This window comes from Sprattus sprattus (assembly GCF_963457725.1).
Source record: "Sprattus sprattus genome assembly, chromosome: 6".
Lineage (NCBI taxonomy): Eukaryota > Metazoa > Chordata > Actinopteri > Clupeiformes > Clupeidae > Sprattus > Sprattus sprattus.
Genome location: NC_137925.1, coordinates 32,930,620 through 32,950,937, shown reverse-complemented (window position 1 = coordinate 32,950,937; position 20,318 = coordinate 32,930,620). Strand labels below are relative to the sequence as shown.

The following is a 20,318-nucleotide window of genomic DNA, read 5'->3' as shown; positions in this document are numbered from 1 at the left end:
GGGGGAAACTCACTTTTCAGTACAATGGACTTGACCTCTGGGTTCTACAACATGCCGTTGCACGAAGATGACAAAAAGTACTCTGCCTTCACCACTCCAACAGGCTTGTATGAGTACAATCGTTTGCCCCAAGGCCTCTGCAACAGCCCTGGAAGTTTTATGCGCATGATGACTAGCATTTTTGGGGATCAAAACTATCTGAGTCTGCTTTGCTACTTAGATGATTTGCTTGTCTTCGCTCCAGATGAGGAGACTGCTCTGCAACGCTTGGAGATGGTGTTTAGCAGACTGCGCAACCACAACTTGAAACTGGCCCCCAAGAAGTGCTTTTTCCTGCGCAAGTCTGTAAAATTCCTTGGCCACATAGTTGATGAATCAGGTGTGTCAACTGACCCTAGTAAGATTGAGGGCATCATGAAGATGGCGAGTGCTGACCTCATGGAAGCAGATGGCGTGACGCCCTCAGCAAAACGGGTCAGGTCTTTCCTGGGAATGATCAATTATTACCAACACTTTGTACCCAATTACTCTGCCGTTGCCAAACCCCTCTTCTCTCTGTTGTCAGGACAGAAACGTAAAAGTAAAGATAAACAGAAACATAAACAAAGATCACAAAGCAGGAAGTTAAGTGCATCTGACTGGACCCCCGACATGGAACAGGCTTTCCAGAAGCTGAGATCGTCACTGGCTGACACAGTTGTATTGGCCCACCCTGACTTTACCCGTCCTTTCATGTTGTCTGTCGATGCATCCCTTGACGGCATTGGCGCCGTCTTGTCACAGATCAGGGAGGGAGAAACCAGGACAAGGCCCATTGCATTTGCCAGCAAGTCACTCTCTCAGTCTCAGAAAAATTACCCAGCACACCGTTTAGAATTTTTAGCCTTAAAATGGGCCATTTGCGAAAAGTTCAGCCATTGGTTGAAAGGCCATACATTCACGGTGTGGACAGACAACAATCCGTTGACTCACATCATGACAAAGCCAAAGTTGGATTGCTGTGAGCAACGCTGGGTGGCCAAGTTAGCCGGCTACAACTTCGATATCAAGTACGTTCCAGGTCCACAGAATGTTGTTGCAGATGCTCTAAGCCGTGTGCCCTTTGTGAAGCAGGGAGTCGGTCTCAGACTTGTTCAAGAGCCTTTCAGAAGTCTTCTTTCTGAGGTCCAGGGTGTGACAAGTGATTCTGTTCAGGACACCTTCCGCTGCTCTGCTGCCCGTGATGGGGACCCACAACCAGACAGTTCTGAGAGTATGCCCGCTGCTCTACAGGTCTACACTCAGTCCATTGGAAGGGATGAGATATCTGCTGTTCTGCAGTCACACAACGAGTGGGAGACTGGAGCAAGAACCCGTGCCGTTGCTGCTCTGCACCATGTGCCACAGCTGATCCCAGGAGGTCAAGATTCACTCCCTGCCTATACAGAGAAGGAACTACGTGATGAACAGCTCAAAGACAGACCCCTTTCTCGAGTCTTGTATTATGTAGAAAGACGTCGTAGACCCTCGAGGAGAGAACGAGCTAGAGAATCAGTCACAGCTTTAAGATACCTGAAGCACTGGGAGAAGCTTGTTTTGAACAATGGAATACTCTTCAGAGTTTCAAGAGACCTGTCTAACAAGACTAAACGTCATCAATACGTGGTTCCTGAGTCACTTAAAGCTGCTGTCCTCAGGGGTATCCACGACGATGCTGGTCACCAGGGCCAATTCAGAAGTCTCGGGCTGGCTAGGCAGAGATTCTTTTGGCTCAGTCTCGACAGAGAGGTGAGGGACTATGTCCGCAGCTGCAAGCGTTGCATTGTCAGCAAGGCAGCCGAACCTGCTGACAGGGCGCCCCTGGAGAGCATCACGTCCACCAGGCCACTCCAGCTCGTTTGCATTGATTTTTGGTCGGCTGAAGATGCAAGCAACAAGTCGGTCGATGTACTGGTGTTGACCGACCATTTTACAAGAATGGCCCAGGCGTTCCTCTGCAAAGACCAGTCAGCCAAGCAGGTGGCCAGAATTCTCTGGGACAAGTTCTTCTGTGTGTACGGGTTCCCAGAGCGTATCCATAGCGACCAAGGGGCCAGCTTTGAGAGTCAGCTGATCAGTGAGCTGCTCAGAGTGTCTGGTATAAGGAAATCACATACCACCCCTTATCATCCTATGGGCAATGGAAGCGTGGAACGTTTTAACAGGACTCTAGGCAACATGATCCGTGCACTGACTCCTGTCACGAAAGCCAACTGGCCAAGGCGTCTTCAGACGTTGACATTCATGTACAACAGCACGGTTCATGAGACAACAGGATATGCTCCTTTCTTTTTGATGTTCGGACGGACTCCTCGTCTACCAGTTGATGTGCTTTTCCGCACTGTCCTGAATGATTCAGCTGTGGTCAGTTATGACAAGTATGTGGTGTCCCTTACAAAAGATCTAAAGGATGCCATGCTGATAGCCCAGGCACATGTCACAAAAGAACAGCACCGTCACACTGAGCTCTACAACAAGAGAGCAAAAGGGCCCACCATCGATGTTGGTGACCGTGTGTTGGTAGCCAACAAGAGGGAGAGAGGAAAGAGAAAGGTTGCTGATCGCTGGGAATCAACTGTGTATACCGTGGTGGGTAGGAACACTGAAACGCACACTTACAAGATACAGGACACGGTCACTAGACGGGAAAGAGTGGTCCACCGAAACCTCTTGATGTTGGTGAATTTCCTGCCTGTAGACGACACAAGTGTGTTCTCTGACCCAGGTTCATCCCTGCCTTCCGTTCAAGTGTCCAAGTCAAGCGACGACTCTGCCTCAGTTAATGGACAAGACTCCTTGCCGGATGGTATGGATGGAGACCGTGATGGTCGGGTTCCTAGCTCAGGATCTGAGCGAACACGGAGGAAGACTGGTCAAGAGCCTGTGGATGCTGAGGGAAGAACTGTCGAGTGGGTCGTTCAATCACCATTCCCCGAACCATCTGAAGTTGAGTCAGTTGGAAATGGAGGAACAGAACCAGCCCCCCTTATCCCTCAGAACAATCCAGAGATGTCTGAAGGCCCCACAGACCATTCTGTCACCTCTGGCCCAAGACTAGTGACCGACACTGACGTTAGTACAGATGTTGTTAGACACACAGATGGACAGTCAGATAGTTGTGACTCAGACATGCTCACACCTACACAGACTGATGAACGGACTGTTGTGACACAGACAGACAATGCTACCGACACACATAGTATTGACACTTTAGCTACTGTCTCACAGTCTCAAAATCCCAGTTTATCCACACAGGTGAGATCTAGGTTTGGCCGCATTATCAAGCCAGTTGACAGACTGATCCAAACTATGTCAAGACAAGACATCGTTCACACACATCCATCCATGCAGACTGTTTGCAGGTTAGTCTTTCAGGTATTTCATGACTAATCAGTGTCGTTTGAAGTCATGTTCAAACACATTTAGTAATGTGATGTAGTCCAAGTCTGGATAGTTTTGAGGAGATTGGCTTGGCTATTGACTTTAAGTACACTGTAAATGGGTCTTGTGGGGTGTATAAGGCACCCTGCTGCCAGTGGTTGGTTGGAGAGTTTATGCGCTCTTCCTCCACTTCATCCGTCTTGGATACCTTCGTGGTTGGCTGTCCTGTAATTGGTGACCCTTTGACTAGTGTTGACAGGGAATGTACTGGTTTCCCTTTGGAAATGCTTTGCGGTCGCTGATTGTATTTGGCGAATTTCAGAGGGGGTGGGTGTAACGGAGTTATAAATGCAAATAGATTAAATGTAAATAGAGTTTGAGTTTCGCCATAAATAAGCGTGTTTTATTACTGTTGGTGTTTTGGAGCCACCTTTGGGGATGTGACGTACTGCAGGTCTGCAAGTTATTATATTCATATGTCGTTGTCATAATCAGACAGAAGAAATATGCCTGTCAGCGGTAGGTCCATAACGAAAAATGACCATCACAATTTGTACATTTTTAGATAGCTAGATGCAATAAATGTCGAGAAGTTCGACATGTAATTTGTATTTTCTATAATAAGTATGTAATGTGATGGTTTGTAATGTAAGTTTGTTAATGGGCAGAAAGTTTGATTATATAATATTTCTTGAACACGAGGTTCATCGTTCACACGGAGATTAGCAAGCTAGAACACTGGGAACCTTCCACTACTCACGTTCCGAAGCTAGCTAAATATAGAATAGTATACTAATAGCCATACTGAACCTGACGTGTTTTCTATTTTGTTTCACTTGTGCAGATACTCGTATGTCATCCGTTGTTTGTTTATCATCAGGTATGACGCTCCAATGCCAACATGTGTGTGTTATGCGTGCATTGTTGCTTTAATTGTTTGTTTGTGCACTGGTTTGCTTTTGTGTGATAATGTGTATATAGCGAGACAGAAGAAATATGCCTGTCAGCGATACTCGTATGTCATCCGTTGTTTGTTTATCATCAGAATAAAGTTGAAAAGCTGCAAATCCGTCTCCGTCCCTGACTGCAATAGAACCGTTACAGTGGCATGTTCAAAAGCCTTATTGAAAATTATCCAGGATATTGTTTTCTTTAAGAAAGGAATTTATTTGCACTGAAAAATCTTGATAAGTACTTTACTAATGAATGGAAGATTGGAAATCAACCTATAGGCTCAGTGCATTACCATCCAGATTGGGTATTTTAGTAATGGTTTTACAACAGCTGTTTTTAAGGCATCTGGGAAGAGGCCTGTTTGAAGAGATTTATAGATTTGTATTTATAATCTTCAGGACATGACTTGAAACACTGTCAAACTCCCGCTTACATTTGTTTGTACGTACAGGGTCACTTCATGAGGTGGAGGTGTTTTCTGAGGCCATCTGCATTTACATCAGAAATAATAGTGGTTCTGATTTCTTTCAGCTGCCTGGCAGATTCTCGTAATCTCATTAACTTTGTTATGGTTTAACCAAGGGGAGATTCTGTCATTTAACCTCTTGTAAGTCTTTAGTGGCGCAACAGTATTTAAAGAAGATACAGCTTATAACGTCTGATTAAGCTTCAGTTTTGGAGACATTTTTGCCTTATTAGCAAAAACTGAAGCCAATCATTTATAATTATTATGTAGAACCCTCCAGGGCAAGATAATTAATTTGACTGGGTTTAGACATTGAGGTGATAATGCTTTGTGTCATAGATGTGCGCATATGTAACTTCCTTAGATTTTCTCGCTGTGGTATTTTGAAAGAATTTTACGACTATATATGTAATATATCATATCGTGATTCGTTAATGTGAGATAACATCATCGGTACGCACAAACATATACAAATACATTACTTCGTTACTTTATAACTCTCCAACTCTTAAGGGGGCGCTGTCAATGGTGCCATAGTTCGTGCATGCCTGACCATCTCAGAAAAGTATTGAAAACCGTGTGCTTCCTGATTAGAACTTCCTTTAACTCATGCCTGATAGTGAGAGGAACAGGGGGGGTTGGTCTCTCCAACCGAATCTGTTTCAATCTTCTTTACAGAGGCACATTTAAAATCGCAGAAATGACCGAACAGATGACGGTTCGATGTACTAACTGCAAACGAACGACTATGGCCATACTGGGTACCTGAAGACTGTGGAAAGGTAACTTGTCATATTATGCGTACTGCCCTCACAATTTGATGTCTGAGTATGATGTAATACATTTAGTTCTAACCTGTATCTCTGTGATGATAAAGAGGCTGTTTCTGACTCATTAATTTAAGTTTTCCTGATGTGGACAATGTATTTGCGATCACTGACTAGGTCACATTGTTTTACAGGATGAGCAGACCATGCTGTGGGACCTGAATGAGGGCAAGGACCTCTGCACGCTGGATAGCGGCGATGTCCTCAATGCTCATTGCTCGTCTGAAATGTAGGTAATCTCAGTTCTATACTATTGTGGCATCAAAGCAAGCCTTAAACATAATTACCCATGAATTAATCCATTTACTTACCAGGCTTGTTGCGCAACATCAGGTTGCACAAAATGCCACTGATCACTCACAGTCTGAGCCCTGACTTCCATTATCCTTGCTACCACGGCAACATTTGTGTTAAAGGATTTTAGATGACTCTAGCATACATAGTAAAGCTTAGCAAAGTTTTCAATAAAGAGCCATGGTTCTTAATAATTCATAATTATATTAACACGGCCCTTATTTAATATTGGTATATATTTTTGTATATAACAGGACCTTGAGGGCAAGATCATTGTTGATGAACTGAGACAGGAAGTCATCAGCACGAAACCACAAGGCTGAACCGCCATAGTGCACGTCCCTGGCCTGGCCTGCAGATGGACAGGTATGTCATTTTTGTTGTAGGAATAACTTTGGATGTGGCAATGTTGTGGTGCTCTTCATGGCCCATAATGCTCATCATTGCCCCAGTGCATTCTGGGTACCTCCTATGATTATATCTTAATCACTTGATTATCTGAATTTCTTTGCTGATAGTCCTGCAAATATGAGGGGGACCACATGGGTTCATTCACCAACTTGAGGGCCTCATGTATGAAGGATCTAGAACATTATCAAAACTTTGGTTTCATTAATAATGAAACTTCTGAATGGCCACTGATGGTAGAATCTCAAATGTGATGGCGAATACATTTGTGCCTCAAATCAGGGATTCTCCATCTTGTTGCTTCAATATTGATCTGATCTTGTGATTTTAAGTCATGACTGGGAGCCTTAAAACGGCACAGATTTTTGATCACAGCACTTGAATCTCTGTTTAGAAGGTTATTGAATCCTTCCTTGGCATTGAATCACAAATTCCTTTGAAAACCTGCAATACCCCAGGTACAAAGAGGTGCACATTAGTTTATGGGCTTGTCAAATACAGATTCTACCCATTTAATTGCTGAACATCTTTTTATGCATATACATCCTCCATACATCAGGCCTCAAGTCTTGGAAAACCTTTAGGAAAAAAAATATGTATATGGTGGTATATTTACATTCTCTACCCCTACAACAGACCCTGTTTGCCGTCTTCACTGACAACCTCATCAGAGTGTGGCAAGCTGAAGACTAACCACATTGGCCATACTGGGTACCTGAATGCGGTGACCGTGTCCCCTGATGGCTCTTTTTGTGCTTCAGCTGGAAAGGTAACTTGTCATATTATGGCTACTGCCCTCACCATTTGATGTCTGAGTATGATGTATACATTTTGTTCTAACCCTGAATCTCTGTGATGATAAAGAGGCTGTTTCTGACTCATTTATTGAAGTCTTCCTGATGTAGACAATGTAATTGCGATCACTGACTAGGTCACATTGTTTAACAGGATTGGCAGGGAAAGCACCTCTACACCCTGGATAGCGGAGATGTCATCAACGCTCTATGCTTCAGCCCCAACTGGTACTGGCTCTGTGCTACCACAGTGCACGTCCCTGGCCTGGTCTGCAGACGGCAGGTATAATTTTTGTTGTAGGAATAACTTTGGATATGGCAATGTTGTGGTGCTCTTCATGGCCCATAATGTTCATCATTGCCCCAGTGCATTCTGGGTACCTCCTATGATTATATCTTAATCACTTGATTATCTGAATATCTTTGCTGATAGTCCTGCAAATATGAGGGGGACCACATGGGTTCATTCACCAACTGGAGGGCCTCATGTATGAAGGATCTAGAACATTATCAAAACTTTGGTTTCAATAATACTGAAACTTCTGAATGGCCACTAATGGTAAAATCTCAAATGTGATGGCGAATACATTTTCGCCCTCAAATCAGGGATTCTCAAACTTGTTGCTTCAATATTGATCTGATCTTGTGATTTTAAGTCATGACTGGGTGCCTTAAAACCGCACCGATTCTTGAGCACAGCACTTGAATCTCTGTTTAGAAGGTTATTGAATCCTTGGCATTGAATCGCAAACTCCTTTGAAACCTGCAATACCCCAGGTGCAGAGAGGTGTGCATTATTTTATGGGTTTTTCAAATACAGATTCTACCGTCAAATTGCTGAGCATCATATTATGCATATACATCCTCCATACATCAGGTCCCAAGTCTTGGAAAACCTTTAGGAATAAAATGATGTGTATGGTGGTATATTTACATTCTCTACCCCTACATCAGACCCTGTTTGCCGTCTTCACTGACAACCTCATCAGATTGTTGCAAACTGAAGACTTACCACATTGGCCATACTGGGGTCCTGAACACGCTCACGGTGTCAATGGATGGCTCTCTTTGTGCTTCAGGTGGAAAGGTAACTCGTCATACTATGCGTACTGCCCTCACAATTTGATGTCTGAGTATGATGTATACATTTTGTTCTAACCCTGAATCTCTGTGATGATAAAGAGGCTGTTTCTGACTCAGATTTATTTAAGTTTTCCTGATGTGGACAATAATTGTGATTACTGACTAGGTCACATTGTTTAACAGGATTGTCAGGCCATGCTGTGGGACCTGAATGAGGGAAAGCACCTCTACACCCTGGATAGTGGAGATGTCATCTATGCTTCAACCCCAACTGGTACTGGCTCTGTGCTGCCACAGTGCACATCCCTGGCCTGGTCTGCAGATGGACAGGTATGTCATTTTGGTTGTAGGAATGACTTTGGATGTAGCAATATTGTGGTGCTCTTCATGGCCCATAATGTTCATCATTGCCCCAGTGCATTCTGGGTACCTCCTATGATTATATCTTAATCACTTGATTATCTGAATTTCTTTGCTGATAGTCCTGCAAATATGAGGGGGACCACATGGGTTAATTCACCAACTTGAGGGCCTCATGTATGAAGGATCTAGAACACTACCTAAATTGGTTTCAATAAAATGTAAACGTCTGAATGGCCACTGATGGTAGAATCTAAAAACGTGATGGCTAATACATTTGTGCCTCAAATCAGGGATTCTCCATCATGTTGCTTCAATATTGATCTGCTCTTGTGATTTTAAGTCATGACTGGGAGTCTTAAAACGGCACAGATTTTTGATCACAGCACTTGAATCTCTGTTTAGAAGGTTATTGAATCCTTCCTTGGCATTGAATCACAAATTCCTTTGAAAACCTGCAATACCCCAGGTGCAAAGCGGTGCACATTATTTTATGGGCTTGTCAAATACAGATTCTACCCATTTAATTGCTGAACATCTTTTTATGCATATACATCCTCCATACATCAGGTCCCAAGTCTTGGAAAACCTTTAGGAAAAAAAATATGTATATGGTGGTATATTTACATTCTCTACCCCTACAACAGACCCTGTTTGCCGTCTTCACTGACAACCTCATCAGAGTGTGGCAAGCTGAAGACTAACCACATTGGCCATACTGGGTACCTGAACGCGGTGACCGTGTCCCCTGATGGCTCTCTTTGTGCTTCAGGTGGAAAGGTAACTTGTCATACTATGGGTACTGCCCTAACCATTTAATGTCTGAGTATGATGTATACATTTTGTTCTAATCCTGAATCTCTGTGATGATAAATGAGCATCTTTTTATTCATATACATCCTCCATACATCAGGTCCCAAGTCTTGTAAAATCTTGAAAAAAAAAAACGAATTATGTACATGGTGGTTTATTAACACTCTCTCCCTACAACAGACCCCGTTTGCCGGCTACACTGCCAACCTCATCAGAGTGTGGCAAGTCACCATTGAAACACGATAAAGGTTTCCTGAGATTCCTGTCTTCAATAAATATTTCTGAAGAATAACTCTGTTGTCGTAGTGAGTTTGTGCGTAGTGCTAGTGTAGATCAGTGATACTGTATCATTTCAGGGTCTGTAGATGCTGTGAAATGTTTTGTGTCCGTCTCCATACACACATGTTAGCTTGATGAATGCCACCATTGATTTATGAATTACTGCTGACACCCACTGAACTAATGGTTTGAGAAGGGCAGGGGGGGGGGTCTCTTCAGTCACTACATTGGTATTGGGCTTAGCCCCTGCTCCACTTATGTCCTGTTCAAAATAATTTCCAAAACAAACCCATTATTGGTGGCATATTACTACAACATTGTTATTTCCATATTAAGGAATACATGAGGGTCTATAAACGCGTTGAACTCCAAAGCACAGGTAGAAATTGCCCCAATACTGTGCATAAACCACACTAAAGGTGTTTGCAAATAGACTGTTTTTTACTTGTTTATGTGTGTTTACTTACTAAGGTGTGGCAGCAAAACAGATTCATATTACTAGAGCACATTTGTAATTTGTCTGAAGTTCAAAGTATGAAAACTTGTAACTTGCTGCGGTTGACTAAAGATATTGAAGATTCAGTACATCATTTTCCTTCCCTCGTTTCAGATTTGTACTGATTAAAGTGAGTCACACAATAAAATGATATTAAAGACCTTTAATCAATACTTACTATATGTAAGTGTGAACTCCGGTACAGTAGGAAGGTGGCAGACAACCATACATTAGAATAAAAACTCAGATATGAACCAATGCAATCCCAGGTAAATCGATGTGATCAGAGATCATGCCAGGGTTCCACCGATGCTTATTTTCGGTTTGTTGGGGTTGTTGTTCATCAACCAGTCAGCGAGCCATGTCTTAAGAGACAAAGAGAAAAGTTAGCTAAAGAAAATGTAAAATAAATGACAAGGACTGAATAAGTAGAATACTCACAAAAGGGTCTGCTGGTTTTCTCTTGCAAAGTTCTGTTAGGCCAGTAAGTAGAGCTGAGTTGACGTGTCTACTGAGGTAATCTTTACCTGCCACACCCGTGGGAATGGGCTCGATTATGGCTGTGACGGAGGACACAAGAACAGTTATTGAAGTCATCAAATCATAAAGTCTGCCTTATGTCATACATACTGTACATGCAAAATCGACATAAGGTCATATCATATTTGATATTTAAAGCAGCTAAAATAATGCATCACCTAGCTCAAACCCAGGTAAAGCAAGCGTATAAAAGTGAGTTTTCAATCTGGTTTTAAAAGTGTCCTCGTAGGCAGCACATCTAACATAAAATTGGGAGACTTTTCCTTGATTCGGGACCAATGACAGTATAAGCTCGACCCACCCTTTGATTTCAAATGAACCAAGGTGAAACCAGTAAAAGCTCATTGGAGAATCTTAAAGCCCTTGATGGAGTGTGAGGGGTCAGCAGATTAGAAATATAGGCTGGAGCTAGACCATTCACAACCTTAAAAACAAACAATAAGATCTAAATGATAAATCCTGAACCTCACTTGGAGCCAATGCAGGACCGCTCAAACAGGTCTAATGTGGTCACATTTCTGGTCTTAGTTAATGGTCTAGCTCCTGCATTTTGAACCATTTGTAACTTATGAACTGATGCTTGGCTTATTCCTGAGTATAGTGCATTGCAACAGTCCAGTCTGGAAGATTTAAAAGTATGGACCATCTTCTCACAATCTTTTGGTGATGGGAAACGGGAAGTTCGAGAGTTAAAGGAGAGGAACTAGAAGAGTATCTTCAACATCTACATACGGACAATCAGAGGCATTTAGATCTTGTGTTACTGGAAGGCATTCCTTCAATGGGAGAGATTGGGTCATCACCAATGAACGATGGCCTGCCCAGGCTCAAGAGGTTGTGTGTTGTGCCAGCAAAAGCAAGCAAGTACAGAGTGACAGTTTGAAAGGGTGGGGTGGGGCTACATTGCTAGAGAGGAGGCAGATAGTAACTAGCTTCGTTCGCGAGCAAGAAGAGGAAAGTAGACCAGCAGCAGCTTCTCAAGTAAAGCAAGGGCAATGGATGAACTGGCATGGTGTTGAGATGAGGAAGATCAGCTGGAGATAGCTTTGGGCTATGGACGCCAACCACACTGACTGTTCGAGACACTTATGATGTCCTCGCAGGATTTATTTTGTGAGAGAGGCAGGGAAGAGGACACAAGGTACATACAAGGAGTACTGGAAAATGGGTAATTTTACTACATCGACAAGCTTGCTGGCAATCTAGCAGGTTTGTTTTTCCATGAACAACAACAACTATTTTCACACAACTGTAATTCATTTATACAAATGATCAGCTGTGAGCAAGTAAAGGAAGGGCAACAAAGAGATAATACAAACTTCATATCCCAGTGGAATTGAATCTTATTTTTGTATCTATCTCAGATAACAGCTCGAAAGCTACTTCCCCATGCATCCCCATTGGCTACTGCTGGACCTATTGAGTGAATGCAACATAGGAACCATGTCAATTCAAATAACTTTCCATTACAACAAAGTGTGAAAGGCCTTCTGATGGTTTAACTCAAGACATTCATTTGTTACAATTTCAAGGAAATTGTACTGTTATTTCTCCCATATACAAATCAGCACGCACCAAATGAAAAATAAGAATGAACCCCTGTATACTTGTTAACAAGAACATCCATGTGTGTGTGTGTGTGTGTGTGTGTGTGTGTGTGCATGTGTGTGTTTAAAAATGTATAACTCACAATCTGGGAACATGAATTTGATCTCTCGTTTTGCAGCAGAAAAACTGTCACTGCCATGCACAGCGTTCCGAATGTCAGAGGTCCCATATCTGGCTCTAAGGCTGTGAAGACAACAATTAGAAACTATCAGTAAATACGTTATAGAAGGAATGTTTATCATAACTAAAACCAACGCATTTGTAATTAACACAGTAATAGTGAGACATAGTAAATATATTGTCTTTTGGATTTTTTTCCACCTTTTTTCTTAGAAACAGTTCCACAACCAAATAATCCTTTATTTAAGGATACATTGTTGTACAGGATCTGACTAACAGCAGAGTTAAAGATCTGAACTCTGGATTTTTGCTTTCAATTACGACATTCTGAATGCTCTATGAAGGTTGCAATGTTTTATATTAAAAACTGGTATTGGTAGTTGGTAAAGCCCAACTGACATAGGATTTCTAATACAAATTTCAATATTTGAAGATTTAAAAAATCGAATAATGATATATCAGCCGATATTCATTTGTAACAGAAACACATAATGTAAAGATTTGATTAGTTTTTATAAGGTACTAGTGCAGTGCCCGTAGGGGGTAACATCTATGACGACGACTGTTCTATGACTATGACATCATTCACAAAAAAGTGTCCCGATGTATCTGTTGTAATTCGTTTGTAGGCCTACTTTGTTTTCTCATTATTGCAATATTGTTGTAAAATGGTGCGGCTCCTTTAAGAGCCGTACGTACAGGGTGGGTGTGGCAGAGCGAGGATGAGAGAGCGAGAAGAGAGGTGATTTTGTGGAATGGTTTTTGTGTGAGCGACCGGAGAAAAACATATGTGCTGTAAAGTTATTTCGGTGTGTAGTGAATAAATCCTCTAACAAAGAATACAGTGGCGTTATTTGCTAACCAGCAGCAGACAGTAAGAGTACGGGAATTAACCCCGAAGTTATAAACAGTTGATACTTCGGCCCTGGAGCAGTCAGTCTCCCCTGCAATCTCCGACTACGGTCAGAGACGGACAGTGCAGGAAAGGTTAACAATATTATAAACCTCAGTCTGCATTTACCCTGGCTGGGAGAGGCTGTCATTCGGAAGATACTGTGTGTGATCGCCTTTGCTCTGTGTTCATTAAACCTGTCAGAGTGTATGAATAAAAGGCTGGGTGCCAATCAAAATCACAACGCAAGAGTGGAGTACTACACCGCTACAACGGTGACATGGGTTTGCACCGTACGGCAAACGGTAAAATACAAATATCTCGCAAACTATGAATTCAAAAATCTTCAAAATCAAGGATGCACAGGTTCATGACATGCGTAAGCTACATTACTTTGAAACTTAATATAAAGAAGCTTAAAAATAAACGAATAGATCAAATCAATCACTGTCTTAAGATTACCTGAGCAAAAGTCTGTTTCTGTTCACCAAGAAGAATTTGAATGCGGACCTCATCGTATCCAACCAGTGTTGCCAACTTTTCTGTGAGGAAAGTAGCTGTAAGCTCTCTGAAAAGTCGCCAGAAGTCGCTAGATGACGTAATCAACTAATTTGCATAATATGTAAATAAGCTGCGGATGCGCACAATATGCAATTCTGACGGGGTAACACTAATATTTTTCCCGCGAATACAAAGTTCTAATATGTTGCTGTTATTTCGTCAGACTGCGCTATGTGATTGGAGAGGAGACCATGACAGCCCTCGCTGTTCTCAGCTCTCGTGAGATCAGTTGTAACATGAACTGCAGAACAGGATATGTGAGATGCTTTTTCAGTGCTTTGTCAACACAAAAATCCACCAAATGACCAAAATAAAAGTCGCTAGATTTGTCGCTAGTCGCTTTTTGAAAAAGTCGCCAAGGGGGTCTGAAAAGTCGCCAGATATAGAGACAAAGTCGCTAAGTTGGCAACACTGCCAACGGTATTCTGAACTTTGAGTGAAGGCAGGATAGTTACTACGCGTATATTGTTTGATTGTGACGTCACTACCCATAGTGCCGACGGGACGGGAAACGATAACCCATTAGTGGCTACGGCCTACGGGAAACGGTAAAATACAAATATCTCGCGAACAATAAATTCAAAAATCTTCAAAATCAAGGATGCACAGGTTCATGACATGCGTAAGCTACATGCGAAATATCATAACTAACGTATCTACCGTCAGGGAGATACGCCCTAGACAGACTGACACCCTGACACACAGAGATTCCTGGATTTATAGATAGACTAGTGCAGTGCCCGTAGGAATTATGCATTCTGTAGTGTTAGCAGACGTAGGTGTAGCTGTTGGGTAGTGTAATAGCAAGACATATTTGCACTCCACATAGGTAGGCTACAGGTTACACTGAAGTGTTATTGTGATGCATGTTTCCTTTTCATTAAGAAATGTTTTAATGTTAGCCTTTTTGGAGATATACCAACAAATAAAGTTTGAGATTATGTAGTGGATGCAGTTGAATATAGATGTCAACGTTGCTGTCTAAACTATAAACTAAATGTCATAAAGTGTCATGAAATAGGATCACTTCTTTATTGTAAGGGTAAGTGTAGGGTAAGAATGGTCATGCAGTTGGACTCAAATGTAGGTTAATTTTATTGAATGTATGTAGCCTACTGTACTGTATGACTTCGATGATGCTAGCTTTGACAGCCCACTCTCAGACAGATCGTAAGCTAATAAATGTCCTTACAATGGGAACACAGTTTAAATACTCTGACTGGAGATGGCGTTACTATCCCTCACCCGAATTCAGTGCAGGACTGGGAGGATAACATGACAACGTGGGCCAACATAATTTACAGCGAGATTTGCGCTGACTGGAGATGGCGTTACTATCCCCCACCCGAATTCAGTGCACAGTGCACGTTCGATGCACGTCAATAGGCTAGCTAATTTCACAGCAATTAACGTGAACAGGTTAAATTTACTTACAGATGAGCAGGCCTACTCCAGACGTCGAAGTGTGTGTTCATCGAAGTGTGTGTTCCTCATGAATAGCCTACACACTATAGGACATTTTACGCCAAAATCGCAATCGCAATGTCACAATGTATTGGCTCCCGTTGAAATGCATTGGGTTTAGAAATCGCGTCGCTAAACCCAATGCATTTCAATGCACGGCAAACGGTATACTAATAAACAATATGAATATTTTTGATGGATTACTATTCCCTGTCTGTTAGATGACTGTACAACATACATTACTTTGAAACTTAATATAAAGAAGCTTAAAAATAAACGAATAGATAAAATCAATCACTGTCTTAAGATTACCTGAGCAAAAGTCTGTATCTGTTCACCAAGAAGAATTTGAATGCGAACCTCCTGTATCATATCCATATCCTCCTGTATCATATCTGTATCATATCCAACGCTATTCTGAACTTTGAGTGAAGGCAGGATAGTTTAATAACGCTACGCGTTTGATTGTGACGTCACTACCCATAGTGCCGACGGGACGGGAAACGATAACCCATTGTTTCCTATGGGAAACGGTAAAATACAAATATCTCGCAAACTGTACATTCAAAAATCTTCAAAATCAAGGATGCACAGGTTCATGACATGCGTAAGCTACATGCGAAATCTCATAACTAACGTAACTACCGTCAGGGAGATACGCCCTAGACAGACTGACACCCTGACACACAGAGATTCCTGGATTTATAGATAGATACTTAAAAAAAAAAAATCTGTGGACAACTTTTTTATTTGTCAATCCATATCCTATGCAAAGTCTAAATCTAAGACAAACATTTAAACACTCAAGCCCAAGTGCACAATTGTAAATCTGAATTCATGGCAACCACACAGAGTTATTGGAAGTGGAACATGACTGGGCTAAGGATCATCTCCTTGAACTCATCCCAGCCCATCTTTCACCCCTTACAGATGGCTGTAGTAAAAAGCCTAAATGAATATTTTAACATTACCAGTCAGGGTGTGTCTCTCTTGCTTTGATGCTGTTGACTGGGCCCATCAGCGCCTTCCACACTGCAATGGCCTGTTCCCTGGCCAGCACAAGGGCAATGATTGGTCCAGAGCTCATGAAAGCTGTCAGAGTTGGGAAAAACAGCTTTCCATACTGTTCAGCATAAAAGTCACTGCATTGTTCTGGACTCAGTTGCACCTGCCGTTTCTGTCACACATACAGAGAGATATAAAGAAGGAGACTATGACTAGTACAAAATGTGTGTCTGTAGACATTTCTGTAAAAACATTTAATTCAAATGAACAAAAACAAACCAAATGGGAGGACTGTAAGTAACAACATAACGAAAGTTACACCTTAAAAGCGTTGAACACATTTGAACATGCTTGCAGCATGCTTGTCGTTGTTTGTCTTCTTCTTTTTCTATTTATATGGCTGTTTGTAGACACACTTGTGCATGCAGAGGGCACTCATAATGAAGGGGTAGGGTGTGATATAGTAGCAGCAGAAAAAGAAAATTGATGATGAATTGATGTCAGACTCGTTTTCATTGAAATAATGAACCTAATAAATAAATAAATACAATACCATAAAATAGGCTGTATGTTTTGGAAGCCAGGGAAATATAGGATTTCTTTCCTCTTAACCATTTGTATTATGTGTGTGTGGAGCTTAACTAACTCCATATTTTGTCAAATGTATACCCAAAAATGTTGTTTTATGTAGGTCCACTTCTCTTCGACCCACTTCTACTCCCCACTAATTGGTTTGGGATGTCACTTAATGCGGCAAATCCTCCACGTGAACGATCAAATGGAGTAGAAGTTGGCAGGGAGAAGGTTATAGGGGCTACTGTGGAAAAGCCCCAGAGAGGGTGCACTGGTTGACCCTTTGCTGCTGCCAGAATGTATTCCTAGTTTGCATTCTAACAACACAGGATACAAAAGCTCAGAAGTAGTTACAGTCCAAACAGGAACGCAGAGAAGATAAAAGTTCAAACACAATCAACAAGGGAAAACTAGGGGCAAATAAGGAGCTACCTGGAAGTTGGGATCGGGATATGAATCGAAGCGAAGTTTCATCTGTCTGTTTCATGGAGTGGTCAGGTTGCCAGTCCTTAATTATACGAGGCCAGACAAGGGAGTCAAGGGAGTGAGCAGTTTATAAAGTGATGGAGGGAGTGACCGGAGCGGGTAAACACACTATCAGGGGATTGGGAAGGTAACTGAGGCAGGTGTGTTGAGTCAGGAGGGGCGTCGCAGGAGCAGGGCTCAGCGCTGCTGTGACAGTCTGAGTTGTGCTTTTGGCTAAGGCAGGTTTAGACAGAAGCTGATGCCAATTCCCTCAGAGAACTGGCAAATGTGGAGAATAAAAGGCTAAAAAAATGAAAGTGTCCAAATGTTCAAGGTTCCAAGTTGTTTGTTTTTGTTTGGCCTTATGATCCATTCTTTATATCACTACATGAAAAGTAGGCTACAAATGTTTGTACCTTCAAGGTCTTGATCATTGAGCACTACTTGTAGGAAAGTAGCAGAAGTCAGTAGCGAGTTGAGCACCAAAGACCACAGGATCTGAGTGCCCCTGCTACAGCGGTAGGAGAACCCCACACACTTGCACAGAAATAGTGGGCGTCATGCAGCTGGCGAACAGCAAGGACAAACCAAGCAGACTAAGAAGGAAACGTGTAGTGGGCAGAAACCAAAGGCAAGATGACCAGGGGCCTCTGAAGTCAAGGGATGGAATTGCATCAGTTGATTGAATTTGGGAAGGATTGAAGAGTACAGCAGAGAATACATTGAATCTCATTGAGGTAATCTATAATTATGGCATGGAAAGATATAGATATGTAGTTTCTATGTGTAGTTTCTATGTAGGTCCATGTAAACGACCTGTAAGACAGTTAAGAAGGCCAAGCCAAGTCAAGATGACAGTTAAAATAGAAAGGCTGATTGGAGAAAGGAGGCAGGTGAAAAGCAATGGAAAAGCGCAGATCATGAGCAGATGGATGGTACACGGTAGGTGTACTGCAGGCCGATGGAAACACCAAGGTCAATCAAGATCAATTGTATTGTTTATTTTATTATTGTTATGCCTATGCGTACTGCAAACTTTTTCAATATAAAACTTGTTGGAATTATTAATGTGATAATATTGATAATGGTGATCATTTTGGTCACCATGATAGTGATATCACATTTTCATACCATTTCATCGTGCAGTTATTTTAATTTTACAAATAGTAAATCAAATTAATGTGATTTTAAATAACGCTACGATACGTTAATTAAGCCTGGCTGTTTGGTTGTGAAAGGTCAGGCAGGGTCAGTGGCAAGGCAAGCCTGAAAAAGTAAACCGACGTTAACAATCTGACAACAGTTTCGAAAATCTGCGGATTTAAAGGTGACCTACTTGCAAAATACACAATCCAGCTTGAAGAATTATGTCCTCTATTTCATCAAATATGTGAACAGCATCTGGTTTTATCACCGCAAAAGTCCTCTCAACATGAACACGGGGATTGGGCATTGATGGGGATAGTCCACTGTCCATGATTTGACCAGCTGTTTTAAAGTAAGGTGATATTAGTCATTTGGTAGAATAACTCAAAACAAATTGAAGATAGCTAGCCAATAAAACGTACACTTTACAGCAGGAAAACCAGCACAAAACGTGCAAGCTATATGCTATTAAACTAACGCTAATTCGATTTAAAGAGTTGTATTGTAACTGTTACAGATACATCTATCGTTACAACAGACGCTACGTAATGTGACTACTTGACACAATACTTTGCACCACAATCACAGGTACAACACTGCCTATATATATAGTAAGTTATTCGTTAAGTTTAATTTAATGACTTCGCTAGCCACTCTAAGTTGAGTTTGCCGGTATTCTTACTAGGCTCAGATAGCAGTAACCCACTTATTGTGCGTCGTCTTTCATATACTCCAAACACTTCAATCCCCTGCTCTGGTGGTGTTGCTTAGATACTGTATAAACAGTACGTGTGAGTGATTGCAGAGCGTTCGCTCACCGGTAGGAGAAAAACGTCTCGCTGCGACTTGAAGGAAAGCGAGGCTGGACATCCAATCAAGCTCACCATACGTCACGTGAATATTATGCTGTTTTATTCACTGTTTCACTGACGCCTGGTTTTACACACTTGATTTTCGTCATGCTGTTTTGTTTATAAAGCACAGATGCTTAGGGAAGTTTAGATAGACTTGCTAGGTTCGTTTTTCATTGTAAGGTTACATTGTTTTTGTTTTCAATGAGAATAAACTAAGCAAAATGTGCCTATTGGATTTATTATCAACAACTGGTTGACTGTTATTATTATGAGTTGTAGGCTATGGGTGCGGATGTTTCAAAGGATTTCAACTCAAATGCTGTTCTCTGATTCAATTTGTATTTAATCCCACCACTTCCACAATAAGGAACTTGGTAGGCCACTAATTTGTTACAATTTGTGGCTTTGCTCCAGGCTCGAGTTGGTGGTCCTGCTGAGGGTTCAGAAGATGCCAAGAGTGTCATGGGCCACTCTACAGACCCAACTTTGTCCTCCTCCAGTGCCTCGTCTTGGAATTGTACCTGATCTTGTTGCCGGTTTTCATTCTGATCCACTGGGGAATTGGCCTGTTCTGCTTCTGCTTCTTCGCGAGAAAGCGCTTGATTCTGTAGGTTTTGTGGGACGACATTACGTCTCCCCTGTCTTGTCACCACAATGGCGGAGGATGAAGAGAGAGCAGAATCACAGGCTTTAAGCGCTGGAAATAACTCAAACTCAAAATAGCACTGACAAAAACACTCAGACTGACTATAGGCGCATGACTCGGAATAACAAAGCGCAGGAGCGCAGAATAAGGGAGTAGGGTATAATATCGACCTTGAACTAGGACAAAAGACAGGACTAGCGTACTTAGAGGAGCTTGGAATGTCCAGAACTTGCTTGTCGCGGGATTGTTAGTCCGTTTTTAGAACGAGGCC

General features: G+C 41.9%; 3 protein-coding genes across 4 annotated transcripts; 1 reads left to right on the top strand and 2 right to left on the bottom strand.

The window, feature by feature from the left end:
• Positions 1-5,537: 5,537 nt before the first annotated feature.
• On the top strand, positions 5,538-9,635 carry LOC308367242 (small ribosomal subunit protein RACK1-like). Of its 2 annotated transcripts, XR_013968706.1 has the most exons (9): positions 5,538-5,601; positions 5,781-5,875; positions 6,195-6,306; positions 6,985-7,117; positions 7,297-7,425; positions 8,097-8,229; positions 8,409-8,555; positions 9,233-9,365; positions 9,579-9,635. XR_013968706.1 is itself a non-coding variant. In XM_080841091.1 (8 exons), the coding sequence occupies exons 4-8, from the start codon at positions 7,089-7,091 to the stop codon at positions 9,287-9,289; spliced, it is 495 nt and encodes a 164-aa protein (XP_080697217.1). In that variant the 5' UTR covers positions 5,538-5,601; positions 5,781-5,875; positions 6,195-6,306; positions 6,985-7,088; the 3' UTR covers positions 9,290-9,633. The 2 variants fall into 2 exon arrangements, 1 of the variants encoding a protein (XP_080697217.1); XM_080841091.1 differs by having other exon boundaries at positions 9,233-9,633.
• An 828-nt stretch (positions 9,636-10,463) lies between these two features.
• nme5 (NME/NM23 family member 5) lies at positions 10,464-18,878 on the bottom strand (the record flags this gene model as incomplete). The annotated part of the gene is made up of 5 exons (XM_080841090.1): positions 10,464-10,538; positions 10,615-10,733; positions 12,404-12,504; positions 16,330-16,535; positions 18,738-18,878. 5 exons carry the CDS (start codon positions 18,876-18,878, stop codon positions 10,464-10,466), a joined length of 642 nt encoding a protein of 213 aa, XP_080697216.1.
• Positions 18,879-19,860: 982 nt separating this feature from the next.
• LOC308367245 (large ribosomal subunit protein eL39-like) lies at positions 19,861-20,049 on the bottom strand. The gene has a single exon (XM_080841094.1). The coding sequence runs from the start codon at positions 20,027-20,029 to the stop codon at positions 19,874-19,876; it is 156 nt and encodes a 51-aa protein (XP_080697220.1). The 5' UTR covers positions 20,030-20,049; the 3' UTR covers positions 19,861-19,873.
• Between the last annotated feature and the right edge of the window lie 269 nt (positions 20,050-20,318).

Coding starts and splice junctions, on each gene's coding strand:
- LOC308367245 (XM_080841094.1), bottom strand. CDS start 20,029: ATGTCGTCCCACAAAACCTACAGAATCAAGCGCTTTCTCGCGAAGAAG.
- LOC308367242 (XM_080841091.1), top strand. CDS start 7,089: ATGGCTCTTTTTGTGCTTCAGCTGGAAAG. Junction 7,118..7,296: donor TTTGTGCTTCAGCTGGAAAG/GTAACTTGTCAT, acceptor ATTGTTTAACAG/GATTGGCAGGGAAAGCACCT. Junction 8,230..8,408: donor TTTGTGCTTCAGGTGGAAAG/GTAACTCGTCAT, acceptor ATTGTTTAACAG/GATTGTCAGGCCATGCTGTG.